Here is a 24,974-nt window from a genome sequence, read left to right as displayed (position 1 = left end):
ATATGCATCGAACACTGATCCATTGGTGGTTTACACGGACCACAACCCTTTGCTGTTCTTGCAGCGTTCAGCTTTCAGTAACCGTAGGTTGCTTTGATGGAGCTTAGCTTTGCAAGAACTGCCACTAGAGATCAGACATGTCAAAGGAAAAGATAATGTGGTGGCTGACTGTTTATCTAGGATAGCCTTGGGTTAACTGATCTTTAACGAAGAGGCAAGAGAAGTTGACTTTTTGTTTTTTTCTTATGGAGACTGATTTATGTTATCCTTAAAAAGACAAAAAAACAAGTCTTGATATTTTTGTTTGTTAGAATATTGCCTATTTGGCTGGGCCAAGTTGTGATTTTAGGGAGCCTAGGGTGGCTTTTGGGTTATGTTAGTTTGTTCATTGTGGATAACCTGTTTTGCGTAATGACAACAAATCCGTTAGATTTTTTGTTGTTTTTTTTTTAGGCAGGAGGTGTTATGGGCTTAGAAAGTTCACCTCCTGACTCTGAGATCAGGTTCAATCTATTGCACCTGTGTGATTGAGCTCAGCTGTGTGTTGTTTCCAATCAGCTGGGTGGGGATATAAGGAGGGATCTCCCAACTGCTCAGATGGCTGTGGGTAGGTGACCTGGAAGGTTTGACACCATCAGTCAGCCTTCTTTCCAGAAACCTAAGTGTCTTTGTGTCATTAATGCCCAGAACCCAGCACTTCTTTCTTTTTGTTTTGGGAGGTTTCAGTTTTTGTTTTTTCTACCACCTTTGGTAGATTTAGTGGGGAATAGTGGTATTTAACCATACCCTATCCCCTTGTAGACCACAGACCCCATTTTCTGTTTGTTTGTGTAGTTTTTGTTCATCTCACCCGTGAATAACCTTAGTTTATTTAATTTCTCTGAGACCCGGGGGGGGGGGGCCTGAAATGTAACAATATGAACTGCTGTATTAAGATTCCTTATGCGCAATTACTGTAAACTCCTCTGTTCCGGTGATTTTTCTTCTGTGTACCGATTTAAAAAGTCATTTTTCAGAACAGAACAAATCCAAACAGTTTTGTCTTAAAAATCATTTATTCAATCTCACCAGTCATAAAAACATAATATATACAAACATATAAACATCCACTGCAACTAAAAGGAAAAAAATAGTTTTCCAGAAATGTAATATAAGTATCTGTTTTTATAAAACAAACAAAGGTGCTGTGGCTGAGTACAGTACCGTTTATGAAAACCCCTGCGCTAGAAAATACACAACCTTCCGTTTTTATTCAAATGTTTGTGTCAAAAGGTAAATATATGAAAGTTTCAGTCAAATTGGAGTCAGAATGAATTAAACCAGCCTGTTGAAGAACCGTATATCTATAATATGTCAGTCTGCTGTAACTGAAGGTAAATGTGAGTTTATGGCAGGGGGATGAGGACACTCCCTTCTGAAATATGGACCTGTCGTTAACCTCAGGAGATCTGCTTCAAATTCAAGTATGTGAACAGGTGGATAGTCCAGGTAGGGATAAACTAGTTTCCCATCGGTACCAACAGTACCATTAAAAATCACAAAGTTTTAGATGATTGATTAAAAGTTTTCTACACATTTGGTCATAATCATCCAAAACTCTCACACAAACAAAAAGGTCATGATGAAGCCACCGTTAATGTGCAGATGTCACATCTAGTGTAACATCTGCACATTAACGGTGGCTTCATCCACTCAAAGATGACATGTCAAAACTTCATGGGGTTTCATAACGGATAAAGCTGCTTTCGTGGTGCATTTTTCAACATGAAAACACTAAAATTGTGTTAATTCTCCATACTTCCTGGCTTCTTTTGTCCGTGTGTGGCTCTCAGGTTTCAGTTCATTTGTTCATCTTTAAAAACACATCTTCCGTAGCCGCCGATACGAACACAGGAACTACCCATCAAAATAAAAGCCTCTCAGAGAAACATTTCATGTCGAACGTGCTCGCTGATCAGTGACTTCTGATATTGTGTTGATGCTGCGGTGGCTGAACTTCAACAGTTTAAACACAAAACACACACACCTCTCACTCACACACACTCCCTTTCGTCCAAATACATTAAAAATCATTAAAAAGATTACTTCTTGTAAGATTGTCCTTAAACCGTGAGCTAAAATAGACTTTTTGTTTGTTTAGGGGTGTGTAGAAACAGATGGCTGTAAACTACGACGTGTTAAGAAAACACTACAGTTGTGTTGAGTTTTGACCCGAACACGGTGGAAAATCTGGGTCGCGTTTATTCAGAGTGAGGTTTTTCTCTGACATTTTGCCACCAGTGAGGCTGTGCAAACCCAGAGTCTACAACAGCAACCTTTCCTTCCCCACAAAGCAGCGTGTGGTGAAATTTAACGCTGCGAGTCGCCTCATCCTGCAGCTTAAACAGCAGATAAACCAGCGGGGCGGAGGAGCCGAAAGACTTTTTTTGTTCAGACAGTGAGCTGCTCTGTCTATACAAGATTACACAGATTTATATACAAGCTAGGGCTGGTCCGAATACACACCTCTAGGCTCCAGATATTCGGCTGGTTGTGGGAGTAAGTTGGAGGTGTAATGACAGAATGTTATTCATTTATTTATATCATTTGTTTATTTATAAACACAGTTAACAACACAAAGCCAAATACAAATTAAATATTAATTGGAAAATGACACATTAGCACAGGTATCTTCGCCATTTTGTCCTCTTTAACCCTCCTGTTGTCTTCATTTACGGGTACTAAAAAATATGGCGTCCTTGTCTGAAAAACAATCCCCCAAAAAATCAGCAAAAAATTTCCCCAAATTTCTAAAAATATTGCAAAATCTTCAGGAAGAAAATTCCAAAAATTCCTAAAAAGTTTTATTTAAAAAAATCCCCAAAATTTGGCAAGAAAACTAAATATTTTCAAAAGTAGGAATCCTCCTAAAAAAATCCTAAAAATATCTAAAATGATTATACATATACCAGTAAAACTTCTAATATTTTCTTCTTCTAATTTTAGTCTGCTGTGACTGAAGGTAAATGAGTTTATGGCAGGGGGATGTGGACACTCCATTTTGAAATATTAAAAAAAAAAATTTCACTGGATTTTGGTAGATTTTTTTTGTGCATGTTCTTAAAGAAACATTTTTTTTTTCCACTACAAAAATGTTAAATTTCCCAAAAACATTGAAAATAAGGACATCAGAAGTTAAACTGTGAAAATCTATTTATTTTTCCACATTTTTAAACTTAAAAACGGGTCAATTTTGACCCGCAGGACAACACGAGGGTTAAACAAACATGGAGGGCCGGGCGGATCCGAGTATCACATTTAGTATTCTGATGCCTCCACAACCACTGAATATTTGGATATTCGGGTCCAGCCCTAATAGAAGCACATTAAGAAAAGGTGCACTGTGACCTAGTTTCAGACTCCTCCGTTAGCTCCCGGCCTCCTCGCTCCCACATGTTCGTTTTCAGTTTTTGTATATCATCTTACATTCTCACTTACAGGTTTTAAAATACCACTGCTGCCGACGTGAATATTCCCTGTGTGGGTATAAACTTCATTTTTCTCCCAAAATTCATATTTTTGAGTGTTCTCCGGCATAAAAAAACAAAAACAAACTGTCACACTCCAAACTAGATATACTGTAACCGCCCCTACAACAAACGGTGAGCTTTAAATCTGCGTCCAGCCCTTAAGGAGTGAAACGAGTGTTCGGAACATGAGGGGAGGAGAACTTACAGTATCTCTAAGTGTCATAACAAAATGTACAGTTTGACTCGGAGCCTCCGTCTGAGTGATTTCTGAGGTGGTGAACCTTCGCGGCAGCTCGAGACCCTGAGAGAAAGTCCTCGTTAGTTTTCTGGATTGTTCTCGTACAGTCGCTCCGTCTTGTTGTGCGTCTAAAACGTTGTGGTTTGAAGCGGTGCCTGTGCTCCCGGGACCAAAAAAAGGCACGTCAAATACCAAAACCACAGATCCTAATGATAAACTATGGCTTCAGGGTGGCGTAGAAAGGATATAATCTCTCAGTGAGTGGTTGTAACTGCAGCTCTTGTGTGTGTTTCCTGTGAAGTGTGTTTTAAAGTCAGATTTGTTTGTCTCTACACCGTGTCCTCGTCCATCTTGGCCACGTCATCCAGCGTGACGGCGGCCGGAGCGTTGTTCCCATCGGCGTCCTCATCCGATTTGGACGGCGACGGAGGAGCCAGCATGGCGGTGCGCTCCTCCTTAGGCTCCTCCCTCTCTCGCCGCTCCTCCTCCTTCTTCTCCCGGGCCAGCAGCCGGTAGTTGATGCCCATTCCCACGAACAGGAAGACGCTGGCCACCATGAGGATGATGCCGCAGGACACGTAGGTGTAGTCGTAGGACTGGTAGTAGTTGTAGAAGCTTCCTGTTGGGGGGGAAACGGAGAGGAGACGCTGATTTAATAGTCTGGATCAGTAATAAAAGAAAACTTTAATTCTACAAATGCACCACGAGTCAAAGGTCTGGACACACCTTCTCATTCAGTGGATTTTATTTGATACATTATAGATTAATACTGAAGACATCAAAGCTATAAAGGAATACATATATATAAAAAATTTCTGTCTCATATGAGAGTAAACTCAATAATTTTAGAGGTTTTCATACAACACAATAACCTCAATTAGGGCCAATAATCTGCACAGTGGAGTGGTGGTTAGCACCGTTGTCTTACAGCAAGAAGATCCCCGGTTCACATCCCGGCCTTCCTGGGATCTTTCTGCATGGAGTTTGCATGTTCTCCCTGTGCATGTGTGGGTTTTCTCCCACAGTCCAAAAATATGCTGAGGTTAATTGAGTACTCTAAATTGTGAGTGTGATTGCTTGTCTCCGTGTGCAGCCCTGTGATAGACTGAACCTTCACCCTAACTCAGCTGGGTTAGACTCCAGATGACATTAATGAGGATTAATGTGTATAGATCAGGGGTCGGCAACTTTTAACACTCAAAGAGCCATTTCAACCCGTTTCCCACAGAAAAGAAAACACCGGGAGCCGCAAAATCCTTTTGGCATTTAAAATGAAGACAACACTGCATATATCGCTTTTTTTTTTTTTTTTTTTTACCTCTATGCCCTTGTTAATCAGTCCTGATTAATTAATTACAAAGCCTCTAATTAGATTCATTTTTTAAATTGTGTCCTTCCACTAATATTTATCTTACTTGCTTAACGTCATTTTTGCTCCTGGATCTCATATGTTACGTAATGTTAGCTGGAAATCAATATTTTGCGAATGTCTATTTAACTTGTAAAATCTATTTATCTTAAGCTAATAACTTTTCTCCGGTAAGTCGCTGCCCTATTTTCCAAGACGACACTCCTCTGACTCTCTGACCTGCTGCCGTGTTCTTGCGAGTAACGTGTATTTCCCTATCATGAGTACTTCTGACTCAAAGACAAGTCGTGTCTTTCTTGGAGTGGAGCTTTAATATGCAGACTTGCCATTCTTGAGTACAAAACGATGTGAAACTCCAGGCGTTGCTTCTCCATCTCCTCTGCATCAACCTTGCGCTCTCATGTCCCAGCCAGGGGAAAACCCCAGCAGCACATCCGGTGGAGTGACACGTCAAAATAAGAGCGGTAATTTCACAATAAAACTCTCTCTATTAAAATGCATTGAAAGGCGCCTGAAAGGCAGAACAATTTATTTTCCAAAGTTACAGGGAGCCACAACAGAGGGCTGAAAGAGCCGCGGGTTGCCGACCCCTGGTATAGATGAATGGATGGATGGCCAATAATCTATGGAGTAATTTCTAGTGAAAATCATTTGCTGCAGTTCTCATTGTATTGTGAAACATGCAGCATAATTTGCCTTCTGCAGTAGTAAAATGAGCCACAACCCTCAAATGTTTGTTCAGACCGTTACTTTGCTCCCCGTCCCAGTGTGAGATGCTGGATCTTACCCGTCAGCGGTGGTCCCAGCAGGACCGGAGCACACTCCACTATAGTGACCAGACCCACGGCTGAAGAGAACCTCTGAGCTCCCACCAGGTCCATGAGCGTCTCAAACAGCACCGCACTCAGCCAGCCGAAAGCGAAGCCGAAGAAGATGGCGTAGATGATGAATCCCGTGTAGTCCACCGACAGCGGCGCCAGAACGTGACACACTCCGTTGTAGAGGACGGCAGCGGCGAAGAAGTACTGGACTCTGGGCCGGACCCACTTGGTGTTGGCCAGGAGGCCCATGGAGGGCCGGGCGAACATGTCCACGAAGGCCAGGATGGACAGCAGGAAGGCTGCCCTCTCCTTGCTGATGTCTTTGCTCTTGGCGTAGTTGGAGAGGTAGACGAGCGGAGCAAAGAGGCCCAGGAACATGACCACGTTGCCCATCAGGTAGAGCAGGAAGCCGCGGTGCTTGAACAGCGTCAGGTCGATGAAGGAGTTGATGGTCTGCAGAACCGTCTTCTTGGGCTGCGGCTGGACCTCGTCCGTCTTCTTGACCTCGCCGGCCTCGGAGTCGGCCGTCGGCGGCTGAGGTTTGGCTCCGATGGGTCTCATCAGGGAACCGGCCACGCAGCAGTTCAGCAGCAGTCCTCCCAGGATCAGGAAGCTTCCTCTCCAGCCGAACTCGTCGTACAGCCAGGAGTTGAGGGGAGCCAGCGTGGACAGGAACACCGGGCTGCCGGCCATGGCGATGCCGTTGGCGATGGGCCGCCGCTTGTAGAAGTATTTACCGATCATGGTGAGGGCCGGGTTCAGGTTGAAGGCTAGACCCAGACCTGGAGACAGAAGAGGAGAAGATGGAAAAAATACACGGATCTGGTTTAGTTTTATCACATACAGATGAGAAAAAGAAGTCATTTAATGTTTACTGCTGTTCAAAAGTCTGGGGTCATTCAGAAATTCATTTTAGAGCAACTGTAACTCATTTTTAATTCACTTTTGATCAACTTTAGCTAATTTAGACCAACTTTGACTTATTTAGAACAACTTTACCCAAAATAGAGCAACGTTAAATAATATGGAGCAATTTTAGCTAATATAGAGCAACTTTAGGTCATGTAAAGCAACTTTAACTTTTGAGCAACTTCAACTAATATAGAGCAACTTTAATTCATGTAAAGCAAGTTTAATGTAGATCAACTTTAATTTATTTCTGAGCAACTTCAACCAATATCAACTTTAGCTAACATAGAGCAACTTTAGCTAAACTTCTGAACAGTGGTGTACCCTAAAAGGTTGCTATATTTTTAAAGCAACCATCATTTATCTGAGGCGTTTCAGCTTTACAGCAAATATCAGATTGTTGCTCAGTTTACTATTTAGGTTCACTCATATCAAGATTTTCCAGCATTTTTTTCAGTGGAAAGACTAAAAATAAACTTCATCAGCACCAAACAGTAGACGGACCCCAGTAGAGACTAGAAATGTCTAAAGCCTCTTATTTCTGTGGATAGAGACCAAACACGGAGCTAAAAGAGAGGGAACATTTAAACTGAAGTCGAGCTAATTGGACACAAACTCGGCTCCAAATGACATAATGTTGACCCCTCATGTTTATGTGCAGTCAGAGGTTTAAAGAAGCCACCAGATGCAGCACAGTTAATGCAAGTTTGACATCTAAAACATCCAGGAATGGAGGGGTTATTCAGCCAAAGAGAAGTCCCTGTTAAGGCAAAAGTAATGTGGATTTAACTGTGGATACAGACTTGAACATCTTCTTATTTTTCTTAAAAAAAATAACCACATTACTAAACATCCTGAAGAGTTTGCCGTAAACGTCTGCATCCACACCAGTAAATACTGCTTTAGTAACAGGCGCTGTAAGAAGACGATGAAGCTGTTGTTCTGTAAACATCGTGTTCTCTGTAGCTCACATTAATAATAAACGGACCAGACATGAGTAAATGAGACAGATTAGAGCTGCAGGTCTGACCTCCCACCACTCCGATGAAGAAGTACAGCTGCTCCACGGTGTTGCAGAACGAAGCAGCGACCAGTCCAGACCCAGCCAGACAACCACCGACCATGATGATGGGTCGGCTGCCGAATTTGTTCACCAGGATGCTGCTGATTGGACCTGAAGGGAGAGAGGAGAGGAGGAACACTTTAATCATGCAAGCATAGAGAGACACTGAGTCTTCATTTCACTTCATAAATTGCTTTATATTTGATTTTTTTTTTTAACTAAACCGTTCTTGATGCTTTTGCAATACTGTACACCTGATTTTCCTGCCAATGAAACATATTAAACTTGGCCGTGGTGCTGCTGATTAAACTAATTAAGCAGCTATCCTCATGATTATTTAGTCGTTTGAGTCATTTTCCAAACTAAAATGTCAAACATTTGCTGGTTGCAGCTTCTCAAACATTTGTCTCAAAGCTACAACTTTAGGTTTGTGATTGTTGAATTTTCAGCTCTGAGAATGTAAAAAGAATTCTAATTGTAATATTTAATAAATACGCAAAAACTAAATTCAAATACACAAGAATGATACCAGAAAATGGGGGGGGAAATCCATAAAAGATGCAAAATTACACATGACACCAAAAAATGCAAAAATTACATAAATACGACAATACTTTAAATAAAATGCACAAAATGACACTAGAAGATGCAAAAAAAAAATCAATAAAAGATGCAAAAATAACACTAAAAGATGCAAAAATTACCCAGAAAGATGCAAAAATGGCACTAGAAGAAAAATGAATGGTCCATAAAGATGCAAAAATTATAGGTAAAAATGACACTAAGACACAGAAATGACACCAAAAGATGCATAAATCACATAAATATGCAAGAATCAAACAAAAATATGCAAAAATTACACTAAAACACAAAAAATGACAAGACACTAACTATGATAAAATAATTGCTCGTAAATTCACGTTTGTTAAATATTTCTTGGCCGTACTGTTCAAACTGAGGTAAATTATATTCTGTGGGGCGTTAAAACAGTCTTTGAAATCCTGAAACGTAATTTGTTGAACTCATTTACAGTTTATTAATGTCAGCGTATTTACATGAAAACATCTACGGCGCTGCGACTAATGATTATTTGCTCTGTACATTGATCTGCACATCATTATTGTAGTCAAATAAATTGTCAGTAAATAAAAAGGATTTTTCTTGTTCCACACAAACATTCATTCATTTAGATATTTATCAGTCTGCAGTGAATTAAAACTTACAATTTGTGAAGACTGTTTACTGAAATAATGAATCTGGATCCAGATAACTGAAACAACACAACTGATGTGACCCTCTACGGCAGATGAAAGGAAACATTTCAGACGTCTTAAAAGCTTTCACGGCCTTTTAAGGTTATTCTGTTTGAGACCTCAGCGCCCACACATCCTCTGATTAATTCCATCAGCCCGTCACTTTAAATGCTGACCAACAGGTGGCGCTGTGACTGCAGAAATGAAAGGAGGATGAAGATTGTGTAACAGTTAACGGATGTCAGAGGGAGAGAAGAAAAGAAGACGAGAACAGAAGAAGCAGCAGCAGCAGCAGAAGAAGGGTCCACGTGTCTGGGTTTGTGTGCCAGCCTCATATGAATGCTCCTTCACATGGATCCAGGCTGACACTGCTCTGCTCTGCCGGCTCTGAATACAAAGTAAAGTCCAAACAGCAGCTCTGTGTGCAGCTTTCCTCCGTTTACACAACAGAAATACAGACACGGAAACACCAAGACTCCTTTAAATCCATTGAACTCATGAGTCGGACGAAGGAAATGACGATCTGCGGCTAATTTGGTACTCAGCTCTCTATATTTCTACACAAAATTAAAAGAAAAAAACGTGCCTTTCTTTATTCCTTTCTCTGTCATGTAGCTGTAAACTGAGTATCTTTAGGTTTTCCATGCTGTATGAAGCCTTAGACATGTTTCTGATAAAGATTCAAACCAGAAAAGCACTCAGAGACACAGCACTCCACCAAAGCTGCTTATTCCCCCACAGATTTTCACAAGTCAAATTCAGTCTAAATTCAGTCCTTCTGCACATTTGAGTGTTCTTTTACTATTTAGTCTTTTTTACTATCAAAAACATTTCAATAAGCAAATTTCTTGGAATGTTTTGGTGATTTTAATCAATTAGAAGACAGTGGACACCTGATGTTTAATACTTAAAGATAAAATCAGTCCAATCCATCCTCCTTTTTGCACCTTTAACAGCATATTTTACCGTTTTTAGCTGGAATATGACTGTCAGAGATGCTCCTATCGCCTTCAGTTTTCCTCATGTAAAGGCAAAACAAACTTCTACAGAGATTAATTTCCCATTTTATTAAAAATAAATAAAAGTAATAAAGACATTAAATGAGAAGGTGTGTCTGAAGTCTTTACTGACATACTTCCTCAGACTGTGACCTCTCAGACTCAGATTTGTCCTTGAAACTTGGCAGTCGACCATCGAAGCCTTGGATGACTGAACATTCACTCAGAAACTCACTGAAAAGCTCCTCGTACACCTCGTCTCTTTGTTGTCTGTCTCTGAGCCGGGGATTGGCTTTTTCAGGGTGCTGGGTTTCCACAGAGCAGCCAAAACACTGAGTTTAACTCAGATATACACTGAACACAGCGGCCCACATCATGAGATATTTAACATAATGTGCACAGTTTCATTTTTCAGGTGGAAAATGTCATTTTTCTCGGTACAATATTTCAATTTTTAGGAACAATATTGTGATTTTCAGGTGCAACATTTCACTTTCTTGTCCTAAACTGTCAGTATGAAGTGCAAAAGTTAATTTTTCAGGTGCAATATTTGATGTTTCAGGTGCAATATTTCAATTTTCAGGTCCAATATTACCTTCTTGCAGTAAACTGTCAATATAATGTGCAAAATTTTAAGTTTCACATGCAATACTTTATGTTCCTGGTACAATATACAATTTTTCAGGTACAATATTTCAATTTTTAGATGCAATATTTCACTTTTTTTGTACTAAATTGCCAATATAAAGTGCAAAAGTTAATTTTTCTGGTGCAATATTTCACTTTCTTGTACTAATTTATCAATCTAATGTGCAATATTGTAATTTCAGGTGCAATAATTTATTTTTCAGGTGCAAGATTTCACTTTCTTTTACTAAACTGGCAATATAACGAACACAATTTAAATTTTCAGATGCAATATTTTATTTTTTGTACTAAATTGTCAATATAATGTGCAAAATTTCAGCTTTTAGGTGCAATATTGTAATTTTCAGATGCAATATTTCACTTTCTTGTACTACACTGTCAATATAATATGCAAATTTTCATTTTTCAGGTGTAATATTTCATTTTCTTGTCCTAAATGTCAATATAAAGAGCAAAAGTTAATTATTCCAGGTGCAATATTTTGGTTTTCAAGTGCAATATTTCATTTCTTTTACTAAATTGCCAAGATAATGTGCAAAATTAAAATTTTTGGGTACAATATTGTAATTTTCAGGTGCAATATTTCACTTTCTTATGCTAAACTGTCAATGTAATGTGTAAAATGTCATTTTTCGGGTGCAATATTTTAAGATTGCCCCCGTCCCTCTGTGTCTGCTGAACACGGCGTTACCCTTCCAGGTTAGTGAAAGTGAACTAATCTGCATCCCCTAAAGCACACAGAAACAAATCTCTGCTGACAGTCTTTGTGTTGCTGTGTGGCAAAAAACAAAGAGTGCAGTGAGGAGTGTTCTCACAGATATTATATAAACAATCTGTCACCCCCTCCCTCCATCATTTGCTCCGTTTCTCCTGAAGCGAGAGAGAAAAAAAAGAAACGGCACGTCCTGTGCTCGGCGTGTCGAGGTCGAACCCAGCTGTGTTTGTCTAATTTCAGCATCTGATCAAATTCTACGAGGAAATCTGACGAATATTCATCTTTGTTTGTGTCGCTGGGCCTTTAGTGATGGAGGAAATCAGATTGAGCTGCTGAGTCACCAGAAGAATAACTGAATAAACAGAGGAGGAAGAAGCAGCTGATTGGATCTGACCCAGCAGACGGCTCCATCCTTCTCACGTTAACGGACCGGCTTCCCTCCGTCTGGACTCGACCTTCACACACGTCAACATTCACACAGGAAGAGCTGCAGAAGTCTGACACCTGAATACAAAGCTCCACCCAGCAGAACATGAGCTTATTTCAGCCTGTCTGATGCTTCAGAGGGTTCTGTTCACGACTATTTCTTAAAGTCGCTGCTAAAGAACCTCACAGAGCTCAGATTTTCTATAAGATGCGACATGTTAGCAAACATCCAGACCTAAATCGACCCCAGACGTCCAGCTGGTGGAACAAATGAGAGCTTCTTCATGTTGATGAGATGTGACAGCGTTACACAACAAGCTGACTCAGTGTTTCTACCATCAAACTGCACCACTGCTTCCTGTTCTGCAACTAAAACGGAATCTGAACCATAGTCAAAGTATTTTCCCAGTTTCAGTATTGTTTCCTGCAATGTTTTGATTACATGCACAAAATTCGATTTTTCAAGTGAATTATTGTAATTTTCAGATGCAATATTTCACTTTTTATTCTAAACTGTCAATATAATGTGCAGTATTTCATGTTTAAGATGCAACGTTTCAATTTTCAGGTACAATATTGTAATTTTCTGGTGAAATATTTATTTTTTCAAGTGCAATATTTCATGTTCTGGGTGCAATATTACAGTTTTCAGGTACAATATTGTAATTTTCAGATGCACTGTTTCACTTTCTTGCTCTAAACTGTTAATATAATGTGGAAAATGTCATTTTTTTAGATAAAATATTTCATTTTTCTGGTCTAATATTTCCTGTTCCAGATGCAATATTTAAAGTTTCAGGTACATAATTTAAATTTTCAGTGAAATATTTCATATTCTGGGTGCAATATTTCACATTTCAGGTGCAACTTTTCATTTTCCAGGTGAAATACTTCACGATCCAGGCACAATATTTCATGTTATGTACAACACTGTCAATATAATGCACAACATTTCATTTTTCGATGCAATATTTCAATTTTCTGGTCCAAGATTTCATTTTTCAGGTGCAATATCTAAATTTTCAGGTGCAATATTTCACTTTCTTGTACTAAACTGTCAATATAATGTGCAAAATTTCAATTTTCTGGTGCAATGTTTCATGTTCCAGGTGAGATATTTAAATTTTCAGGGACATACTTTCAATTTTCAGGTCCAATATTTCAAGTTTAAGTTCAGCTGAGCTCAGTGTTAAAGTTTCCAAAAAGCCAGGCCAAGAACTAAAAGGTGTTTTTTGATACACTGTGCACCTGAAGAGAAAACAAACAGGACATGTTGTAGAAGACGCATCCCTAAAAAAGCAAAACAACTCCAAGTACACAACATTATTACGGAGATTTTATTGTTTTGGTAGCTGCTAAATACACTCATAAGGTTTAAAACTAAAAAAAACAAACCAACTTAAACGAAGAGGTAAATTAGATATTATTGGGTGTAAAATACTAATTGTTTACATTAAATGGTAAAACAGTCGATTAACTGATAGAAAACCAGCGTTTAGTGGCAGCACTGACTGGGAATAATGATGAATGCATCCCTTTTGTTCCTCTCGAGCTGCTCGAATCGTGTCCACATCTTTTAACTTCGAGCACTTCTTGCATTACAAATACACTCGCACACACATCAGTCTGGCTCTTTATCCGCCCACAGACTTCAGAAGAAACCCACAGATCACAAGAGAAGTCAAAAGCGAGGCCCTGAATGGAGGCTCCCACTCAGCCAGGCTTCGACAGACATCAGACGAAGCCACGGACGCTCATTCCACAAAGTTATAAAACATAGTTTCACTCGTAATTCCACCACAACACCGAGGATTACGAGAATCAGAATTAAGTGACGGCCTGTTTTATGTAATAATCCTCTTGTTCAGGTTTCCCAGACCGCTTAGTTAAAGTTGTTTTCCAGCTCTGCCAAATGTGAAGAAATCACTTGACACAGTTTGTAAGTCGAGGTCACTGGAACAAAACGTTTAGATGTACTCATCGACAAAAAATCCAAAGCAGGGTTGGTCACCAGTTCATGAGAGCTGCTTTCTTAGCTACAAATTCTTCCGTCTGTGTTTAAAAATGGAGTTTTGTGTCCAGAATTTATATGCGAGTGAACATCTGAAGCCCAGAAACCAAAAGTGGAACCAATAAAGTAAGAACAGAGTTTGACAGGAAGCTCAGCGAGTTTCCATCATGAAAAAATAAACAAAGGTAGAAGCTTTCCGAGTGAAAGAGTGAGGACACGGTCACTATTTTATAATTAAGAAATCAAATGTGAACAAATTAAAAAAGTAGAATTCATTCACGTCTGAACTCTGAGGCAGAGGTTTGCTCACAGGTGTTAGTTTGGTAGAAGAACTCTTGTATGATTTTTTATTTTATGTGCGGCTTGTGAACTCAATAAGATATTTTAACAAAGAAAACAAACATTTAAGAAAACAAACGTTAAACAGGGCCGTGGGGTTACAGAGAAATGAGATCTATTGGCAGAACACATTAAGCCTGCTGGCATCCAGTGGCATTCTGGGTAATGCAGGCGACAAGGTTTTGACTAGGAAGAATGTGGCAAACAAATGCACATTTAGAGGTTTATAATTGTATTTTGGGGATTTAACGTAACACAAATGTCATATTTAAATCATTACGTCCACATTGTTTTCCACTGTTTAGCCCTTTTCATCTGCTACAGTTAACTGCACCCATGACGAGCTTAAAGAGCCCAAATTCTGCACATTTACAGGCTCATAATTTCAGTTTTTCAGATACACCAGAATAAGCTTGCATCCTTTTCTCATACTGTAAATTACTGCAGCACTTCTTAGCTCCTGTCTCTTTAAGTTTAACGTCTGCTCTGATTGGTCTGGTGGTCTAGCGAAAGCAAAGTAGATCTACGAGTAAAGAAAGAGAAACGTAGCTCTAGTAGAAACAGCTCTACAAAACAACAGTGGACTTAGAAGACGCTGCTCGTTCTGTATTTGTAAAACAACACTTCAAAAACTCAAAATCTTACCAAGTCTATTTGTCTCATTTTTAGTCAAAATGTCTCATCCCATTTGATTTAAGATCAATTTGCTTAAGAGACAATGCAGCAAGATGGAGGGACTTGCTTTAAGACAATGCATCTTTCTTGATAAGTCAAACAACCCTCGTGTCGTCCTGCAGGTCAAATTGACCCGTTCTAAAGTTCAAAAATGGGGGAAAAAAATATATATTTTTACAGTGAAAACTTCCACATTTTCAAAATTTTGAGGAAATTTTTGAACATTTTTTGGTGGGAAAAAAGAAATGCTAAAAAGAAGTTTAAGAACATTCAGGAAAAAAAATCAACCAAAATCCAGCAAAATTTGCTGGATTTTGGTTGATTTATATGGAATCACTTTAGATATTTTTAGGAAGATTTTTATTCATTTTTTGAAAATATTTACAATTTTCATTTTTTTATTTTTAAAATTTTTATTTCTTGCCAAATTTTCTTCCTCAAGATTTTGCTTTTTTTTTTTTTATAAATTTGGGGAATTTTTTGCTGAATTTTTGATTTTTTTTCAGACAAGGAAACAATATTTTTTGGTGCTCGTAAATGAAGACAATAGGAAGGTTAAGACACCTAAGCCTCAACAATCCTGGTAAAATAGAGCTTAAAATAAGTTTTCCCAGCTAATTTTAAGATCTCAATATTCTAAATATATCTAATTTCAAGAAATCTTACCAAGCCATCTTTCACTTGTTCTATTGGCAGATTTTTTCACGTATTTCAAGGTAAAAGTTCTTTGAAATAAGTTTTTTTTTTTCTTGTTTTGAGAGGGGCATTTTTTCCAGTGCAGCCGCTGGGTTGTGCGAACGCTTTAACTATGTTTCACTGGTGCTCAGTGTTTTTTCATATAAAGATGGGTTATTGCAACTCAAAACTCAGTGCTGGGTCATTTTGTTTGTGGGTACATCTATATTTAATGGTCACATTCTATGTTGCTGTGATTTCTGATGATCAATAACTAATAAACAAATGCTGCATTTCTGACAATGCCATATGAGGGAATGAGCAGCCTTGGAGGAGGACTGTGCTCTGAGTGCTTTTCTAGTTAGGAAGTGCTTTTGTGTTTTTTGTGAGTAGGACACTAAAAAACGTCTGATAATCTCATCAGATCTTGAAGGTGGTTAAAGGAGGGGAACCTGCAGCGCTGCTTCAACTGAATAACTACCTGTTCTATTAGTTTGATCACCTGATAACAACCTGTTCTCATATTTAATTACAGCGTTATTTGGATTACGGCACCAACAACCTTTCCCATTTACACGTTAAGACAGGAACCAGTGACTCCACGTTGGGATTCAGATCAGGTTTCTGTCTGAGGACACAAAGTTCTTTCTTTCCTCATTCACACGCCCTCCTTCAGTGTATTTAAGCAGCACATGTTAGAGACACCATTATCTTGTTTTTATCTCCCTAGTTTAGGTTTCCTTTTCTAGCACTCCTATCTGCTCTCTCTCAGCCAGTCTGGTTTCATTCAGTAGAGAGAAAACCGCCAAAAGAGGGAAAACGTGTAACAAAATCCAGCTGTTAAAGTCGTCTTTTTTTTTACTCCTCGTTGTCAAAATGTTCTTCCTTTTATTTCCTGGTTCAGTCAGACTTCCAGGTAGTGATGTCATTTGCAGAAGTTGAAGGCTGGAAACACCACAGTCCTTTACTTGCTGCTGCTGCTGCATGAGGCGGTGCACGTACTCACAGCGACTTCCACCAGTGAAAACAAACCCACGTGTGTTAGGAAGTCAGTCAGAGCTGACTAACGCTGTGAGGCGGATAAAAATGCACCGTGGCAGTTTTTGAAGCAAGAGTCTGGGTTCTACATTAGAAATCTGGAGGGGAATTCTTTATTTCGACATGTTTTAATAAGTTTCTGGGGATGAGAGTCACATCCTGGTTCACTTCATCAGCTGATGTGTTGAAATGAGAAAACAAAGAGCTTCTTACGTGGGTTATTCCACCTCAGAATATCTCTGATTGGTCAGAACCTTTACCATCATACATCATGGATGTTTAAAATGGCATCTGTCGAATTTAAGATTGATATATTAAGTCATTTCTGGGATACTTCTAATCAGAAACTGCCCACTTTCAGCACATTATTTTGCTTTTGTATTTTTATTATTTTATTAAAAAATCCTGAAATGTTCACATTTGTTTCCCATCATGTCATTGACGTAGAATCTGGACAGGTTTGGTCCAATTATGGTTGATTTGAAATATGAAAAAAAGTCCCATCTTTGAGCTCACAATAACAAGAAAAGCACTCAGAGTGCAGCACTCTACCAAGGCCGTCATATCATTTCCGACGGATGAAATCTTTAATAAAAAAATGACCTTATACCGAGCACAGGTGTGTGTTATGCATGTGTATGGCATGTACAGATACCAAATCATGTGACCTAAACATGTAGCGGGTGATGGGAATTGATGAGACTCCGAAACAGCCCCATAACTTAATCAATTGTTCCTTGTATTATTTCTGACAGATAAGTCCTGATAAGTCCTCAGTGGTGGATCTGTAGTAGTTTTCCTTCCATTAAAATCTGAGAGGACAAAATTTGGCAAATTTTTACGCTTGGCTGAGGTGAAGTCATACCACTAAATAATCCATGAAATACACAGAAATGTCAGGTCTCCGTCTTGTTACAGCTCCACAAATCAGAACGTGAAATAAACTGCATTTTTCTGAAAGTTAATGAAAACGTGGCTACTGGTCAAAAATAACAATGAACAGAATCAGCCAGCGGGGCAGATGAACACACAGTCACTGTAGTTAAACAATCAGATTCATCAAATTTAAAAAGGCCAAAACATCAGTGAAATGTTTGATATAATGACACATCCTTGTCAGAAGGTGGGAATCCTTCCTTTCCAAACCCACAAACCTGACATGCAGCTTCTACAGTTAAAAACAAACGTGATCGTCAGCAGGCAGCTGATGTAGTGTTCACTTGTTGCCATGGTTACAGTGACTCCGCGTTGCTATCTCACAATCATACAGAAATCTTTAACATATCCATGGATCTAGACTATAAGCTGCATCACTGCCAAAATCTAGTCACTTGGTCTTTGTGTCATTTCTGACCTTCCCTGAAAATTTCATCCAAATCCGTTACTGTGTTTTTGAGTAATGTCGCTAACAGACAGACAAACCAATGCTGCTTGTTACATAATTCCACTGAGGCTAATCATAAGAGATAAGAAAAGCCACTAAAAGATAATCGTAAGGCTCCTCTAAGCGTCACAGTTATAGGTCCTAAATCTGAGGGAGGTTCAAGGAGGTTAAGAGGCCACAAAGACCTTCCTCAGAAGCAGAGCCTCGTCAGCGTTTCCTGATAACACGCCAATAAAACCCTCAACAGCCGGCTCTTATCACTTCTGTGCAGCACTAATGGAGCGGGAACACTGTCGTGACAAAATTTCTGCAACATTTTTGCTTCACTAGGCTGAACTGCAGGCTGTGTAGAAAACACAAAATGGTTAAATATCTTTATTATTTATTTATTCTCAGTATTAGTAACAACTGTGGACACTTGGAAGGACTTAGCAGATTTTAATTCCACTTTCTTTTTTTTTATGATTTACGGCACCATAACTGCGTGGAAGATATTTCTGAGTTCTCTGTACTTCTAGCCACCATTGTGCTGTTTCTGTAGAGGTGCAGGACTTTATATTGAGGTGAAAAATGAACCCACAGTGGGTAAAAATGCAAATAAAAAGCAAAGAAATTAAATCAGCTATTTCTAACCTGCTTTTACTGAATATATTGCTCGTGAATATGGCCTAAAATGGAAGCTGTCTGGCAAATAAAATAAAAATTATTCTCAGTTTCTTAAGAGATAAATAAGGTTGGATGCAAACAGTAAGAAACAGTCAGATTTGAGATCTAAGGACATGCAGCAGGTAGAAGTTAATAAATTAAACTTGATCCTTGTTTGCAGACATCATTTTGCATTAGAACTGTTTTTTGATTTGTTTTTCATTTCTATTTGTATTGCTTTCTCTCTTTTTATTGACTTTGACACTGTGGCATGTCTGAAATCACTTAAATAAATTATGGTATGTTTAACACGTGAGCTGATGTGTTTTTCTGATGTTGCTCAGTGAATGTCTACATTTGAAATTTCTTGTCATTACAATAAGAGAATAAAACCTTAATTTGGGGCAGGATGAACCCGATGTTCTCCACATTTAGGTCAAAATAAATCAGTAAAAACAAACATCCTGCATCCCTCTATGTCCCTAATGTGTGTTAATATGTGCATAAGCTGCTTGTGTGTTAGTAGTTTCTTATTCAGTGCTACAGTAATTCAACATTAGATTCTGTGCCTGAAGTAATGTGAGGTGAAGCCTCAGACATTTGCAGAGTGTTTTCCCCTGTTAATATGGTGTAACCTTTCATATTTCTCTTTCAAAAGGCACTATAACATACTAATGAAATGTTGTGAAACCTTCCTGTGCTTCACTAAACGGAGCAAACGGCCAATTTTGCAACTGCAAATTACAGAGATGTTGAAATGCGCTGCTCATTTTTTATTACACGCCGTTCCGTAAATGTGCATCCAGTGTGAGTTTTTAGTTTAACAATGCCAGTTTATCCGTTGATTGGAACCCCTAGGTTTTGTTTTTTTTTTTCTTCTCCTTTTTTTTTGTCTGCAAGTCCGCTCAAAAATGACACCAACCACCCATGGTGTCATTGCTTAAGCTTCATGTGCAATTTTTTTCTTCTTTGTGACTGTGACCATCACCTGCCCTCATGGCAAATTAACCTATCATGTTTATTTCAAGCTGTTTCCTACATTATGCCATTGAGGGCTGTGCACACCCAAGTGAAACATAAAACAAACACAGGACAGACAGAAAGGTGAGGCATAGACAGTGTTCTAAGAGAAAAGGTGCATTTTATTTGTTTGTACTCTTTAATTCACACCTTAAAACCAGTTACAAATCTAAGACCCTTCACAAACACCTAATACGACAAAATCCCAACTGGATCAATCATGAAGATGTCAGGAGGCCACAAGAAGGATAGATAGAGCAGAGTGAGATCCACAGACACTAACCCAGCAGCCTCCACTGACTCAGCAACCGGAGGAACAAACTCTATTGAGTTTTGGTAGGTGCCGGTGTGGTGGGTCTGGCATGCATGAAAACCTCCACCAAAAGGAGGGAGCTGTCCCCTCCAGCCCAAGGAGGTCCACCCAGCCCCCCGCAGGAGCCACCAAGCGGAGACCCAGCCCAGGAGCCCGGAGCGACCCCCGCCGACACAGCCAGAGCCCCAAGGCCCGCGAAGCAAAACGGGCCACAGCGGACCCCCACGGCGCCCCAACGGCCCACAGCCCCACGACCCCCCGCCCCCCCCATCCTCCCCCACAACCCGACCCCCCCGCCCCCAAACCCCTGCCACCCACCCACACCACCCCCCCACCCCTCGCCCAGCCACCCCATCCCATCCAGCCACACCACCCACGCCACCCCAGTTTGTTTTTCTTGCGCCGTTTTTCTGCTAAAGCAAACTGTAAACCTTGTGCTGGAAGTTAATTCAAATCTGGGCTTTCTCCACCAGCTTTGGTCGGATTACAGAGGAACACATGTGTTTGTTTTTCTTATCTTGCTGTCAAACACTCGCCAGTATCGGTTTCTGGTGTTGTCTGCAGCTGAAAGTGTTATTCAAGCTGTGACTGAGTAAAGACTGATGTGTGTGGTTTGATTCAGTGAAAAATAAAGAGGAAGAGACTCATAAGAAACCTAAATGTCATGCCAAAGCTTTTACCAGAGAAACGCAGAAAAAAGAATGATTAAAACCTCCAATATGTGGATTTAAAGCTCATGAGTGGAGCTGGACACAAATATTCAACTAATTCAATATGGTGTGATTTGGATGTTTGTGGGTTTTTTGCTAAATGAAGGACATTAAACAACCACTAAATATGTTTTGTCAGCACGTTATGTACTAAATTCTGAATATTTTAGTGTCACCTTGGCAGCAAAAAAAGACAAAATGCAGAAGATATCAGCTTGCAGGACACCAAACCAGACAAAGTCAGGGTGCCAAATATGCAATTAGAAGCTCCTACAGCGAGCACACCTCTAGCCCAGTTACTATGATGAAGCTGCTCTTATCTGTTGTTTAAACTGCAGCGTTACACGTGATTAAAATGTGCACTTTCCTTGGAAAATACAGTTTGCCAACATCAGAAAAACTTTTGTACTTCTGTACTAAAAGTTCAGTTGCTTTGTACTGCAGAAACAATCGACTGATCTTTTTACAAATAAAAGAAGGTTTTTTTCACAGAGATTTTCCTCTAACTGACTCAAATATTTAAAATAAAACTTAACATAAGTAAGTTAGGAACACATTTGCGGTTGAGAAACAGCATTTAGGACAATAAAGGATAACCAAAGCTGCAAGCAGCGCTGGTCGGGTCCTCGCATCCTTTCTGGTCCGATTGGAAGCATGTCCACCAGGTGGCGCAGCGACTATGAGTGTATTTTGACCCATGGCTTTGTTGATGGCAAGCCACCAGGTGGCACTACTACTGTGACTGCATATCAGCATGTGTAAGTCATCAAGGCTGGACTCTGATCACACATGTAAAGTTTAAAGCAGACTGAAGCATGTACAGGTTAGTTAGACAGCACTTCCTGTTTCATGACGAATTGTCGAAATTCCGACAGCTGCCATTTCCACGCCCTCAGACTTCTGTGGAGCATTTTAGTAACTTCTCATCATTCATGCCTGCTGTACAAACTGTCCAAATTTCAGCTCTGTCTTGGTTACCCTGTTTGAGTTCATAGCTTTTGAAAATGTGCAAAAATTGAACCAAAATCGTCCAAAATATGACACACATCATTCAAAACGGCCGACTTCCTGTTGGGCTTTGGGTATTTGTGCAGGAGGCTTTTTGTGCGTCCTGATGTGCTACAGATGTGTGCCACATTTCATATCTGTAGGTGAAATGTGGTTCAGGGGCTAAATTTTTATAACATTGCAGGGGGCGCTGTGGAGTCGTTGTGCAACATATGCATTTCCCAAAGCAAAATAATACAAAAACTCATTAGTTTCAATTCAAACATTTGGTGCTCGGACCCTAATTCCACCTGAAATGATCAGCCCATTACTGCTGAACTGACTGAAAGAAGAATATTAAGCAAACTTTTCAAATCATTGAAGGGAAAAAAGTCCAAATATCCATCTGATATCAGCTGATATTGCTGCCTTAGCTGATTTCAACTTCATATTTTCAGATAAAACGTGCAGTTTAACGATTTTACCTCGAGGTTTGTTGACATTGTGATTGGATTTTGTCTCTCCAGTGTGTTTTTATTGACTGAGCATTATTAAGTTAGTTAATTAATCATTATCAGAAGAGTCCAAACACACTAAGTGCTGTAAAACCTGAAAAGCCTCCACGTGAAATTGCATATTACAGTACTGATTCAGGATCTCTGACAGTCAATAGAAACTTTGAGGTAGAACTGTACACAGAATTCTACTTGTAGGGGGGTTGTAATTATTCATTGTGGATTTACTGATGATCTAGTGCCCTGGTAGTTGAGATAATGAGGAGTTGTCATTTTGTCATGATTCATTGCACATGGGTTGGTCACTTTGCAAAAGTGAACCAAATACACACCAAGCAATACTCAGTGAGTATCTGCACAATGTGAGAATGGGTTTGAAGGCCTATATAAAGGCCCAAAAAAGGCCACCATTGTTAGTCCAGTGAACAGCATCATGCCGCGTCTATCACATGAACAACGTCTCCAAGCACTGGGTATGGTGGAGGCCGCTTTGAGCTACAGTGATGTAGCCAGGCGTATGGGCTGTTTCCAACCCACAATCAGAAGCCTGGTCCAAAGCATGCGCCGACGGATTGCTGCCTGCATCGAAGCAAATGGAGGCCATACTCGGTATTGACTGTTGTGACTTTGTGTTTGGCAGGTGCCGTTTTCTTTTGTGAAATTTTTTATTTTGAAATCATTCTTGAAACTTTAGATTTTTGTTTCTGTATGCCAACATGCTAAACAAATGATTCATATGAAGAAGATCCAGTTTTGGGCTTCAAAATGAAAAATTATGTTGAAAAATATGGTCTCAAAGTTTTTAATGACTGTCAGTGTATATTGGTAGTGTAAAGCTAATTGTTGTGTTTATGTGTGTATGTATTCATCTTAATTTGTGTGTTTTTGCTGTGCATGTTTAGTGGCCACGTAAACAAACATGACAGCTGAACTTCATGAGTTAAATCCTACAGAAATAAACAGTGGAATAACAGAAAAATGTTACTTCTGACTCGTTTTCTGTTGGTTTCAGAGCGTCACTCACCTCCTGCGTACATGACAGCCAGCATGATGGAGGAGATCCAGGACACCTGACTGGGCGTAGCCTCGAAGATGGTCTCGATCTCCTTGAAGAACACGGTGATGGACTTGGGGAAGGCGTAGGAGAAGCCGATGGAGATGAAGGCTCCAACCACCACAGCCCAGCCCCAGCCACCCTCAGGGGGGTGTACCCCACGGGCCCACCCAGCGCTGGAGGCATCTCTGCTCACGGACAAGGAGGCGTCGAAGTCAAATATCACTGCTGAGCTTCAGAGGGTCGGAGGAGGTCTGAGCAGATGAGCTGAGATCAGGACAAAGAGCACCTGTGGGCGAAACGGAGAAGACGGCTCGTAAAAATAATCTGAATGGTGCAAGAAGGTTACAGAGATAAGCATGTCCTAATAGTTATCTAATCTACCGTCAGCTGTGAGGTGAAATGTGTCGGAAACAGAAAGGAGGAGAAAGGTGGAGAAAGGTTTGAATTAAAAAATGAGAAAATTTCAAATTAGTTCTTCAGTTTTAGCTCCAAGTGCTGTCATTTTAAAGTAAACCAGCTGCTCTAGGATTAATTCAAACATATCAGCAGCAGAAGATGGAAGATGAGCTGGTACCTTCCACACCGTTACTTCAGGTTTAGACTTTAAGGACTTTGGTATTCAAACAACGCTTCGACTCCTCATGTGGAGCCAAATAAAGCCAATTCAATAAGTGCAATAACTTTCCTACTAGGTACCAACTGATACGTGTTTTCAGGTCCAATACTGATTATTGGCCAATAACCGATATTTGGAAACTATTTGCAAGTTAGAAAACCTGTCGTTCATAATTAAGCTTCTTCATTATTAACAGTGACTATAGCTGAACATGTAAAATAGAAGTTAAGATGTGACAGATTGATCAGTTTGTCTCCTGCCATTACTTTTTTCTTCATCTGTCACTTGTATTGCCCATTAAAGTTCATTTTTAATTATTAATTATTGTTTTCCAGACTCTGTTTCAGGTTAATCTGCCTTCTAGCTTAGCTGCCAGCCATTAGCATCACATTATCTGCTGTGAAAGAAGCTAACTTCCTGGTTTCTTGTTCAGATATTTCTGAGACCACAGAATGATGACAGAGGAGGCTAATCAGAGCTGAAGTAGAGCATTTAATTCATCAATAATCGGCTAACAATTTACTGATATTGATAATCAGACAAATGCCAAATATCACCAACGGGTCTATCTCTATCTTTGTAACACCTGTGTTTTTAGAAGTTAGGATCTCAATATACAGGGAGAAACCTGAGTCTGTGTCGACATTTTTCCACAACTCCAAATTAACTACAAACATCAGGTCACACAATGTAGAGAAAACGGTGCACAATAAAATTAGCTTCACATTAACAACAACATGAGTGTGTTCTAGAAACCCTGCTGTCTGGAGGACATGTGTTGCCGTGTGAGACGTATAAATTAAACTAATTAAATTACTAAGATTAACAGCGTCTCTTCTCTATTGTCCCAGTAAACCGTGACAGTGAACCAGCACGAACAGCGACTTCATCCTGAATCTGACGCCGCTAAATTTAGATTCTAGACGATGTTCACTTTAATACGGACACGTATGTTTTCTTTTAACAGAGATATATCATCATGTACTGTGTGGTAGCATACATAAACAAAAAAATACTAAGAACACCCCCCAAAAAGGCCT

The 24,974-nt window shown here is 39.7% G+C and overlaps 1 protein-coding gene across 1 annotated transcript; it reads right to left on the bottom strand.

Annotated features, from left to right (window-relative positions):
- Positions 1 to 1,036: 1,036 nt before the first annotated feature.
- On the bottom strand, positions 1,037 to 23,602 carry LOC110961742 (monocarboxylate transporter 1-like). Its single transcript, XM_022209463.2, is given in 5 exon segments — positions 1,037 to 4,366; positions 5,904 to 6,719; positions 7,877 to 8,020; positions 23,286 to 23,468; positions 23,471 to 23,602. Coding segments are annotated over 5 exon segments (1,464 nt in total). The 5' UTR covers positions 23,502 to 23,602; the 3' UTR covers positions 1,037 to 4,076.
- Positions 23,603 to 24,974: the final 1,372 nt, after the last annotated feature.

This window comes from Acanthochromis polyacanthus, chromosome 6 (assembly GCF_021347895.1).
Source record: "Acanthochromis polyacanthus isolate Apoly-LR-REF ecotype Palm Island chromosome 6, KAUST_Apoly_ChrSc, whole genome shotgun sequence".
Classification (NCBI taxonomy): domain Eukaryota; kingdom Metazoa; phylum Chordata; class Actinopteri; family Pomacentridae; genus Acanthochromis; species Acanthochromis polyacanthus.
The sequence above is the reverse complement of the archived record's forward strand: the minus strand, read 5'-3'. Positions and strand labels throughout refer to the sequence as shown.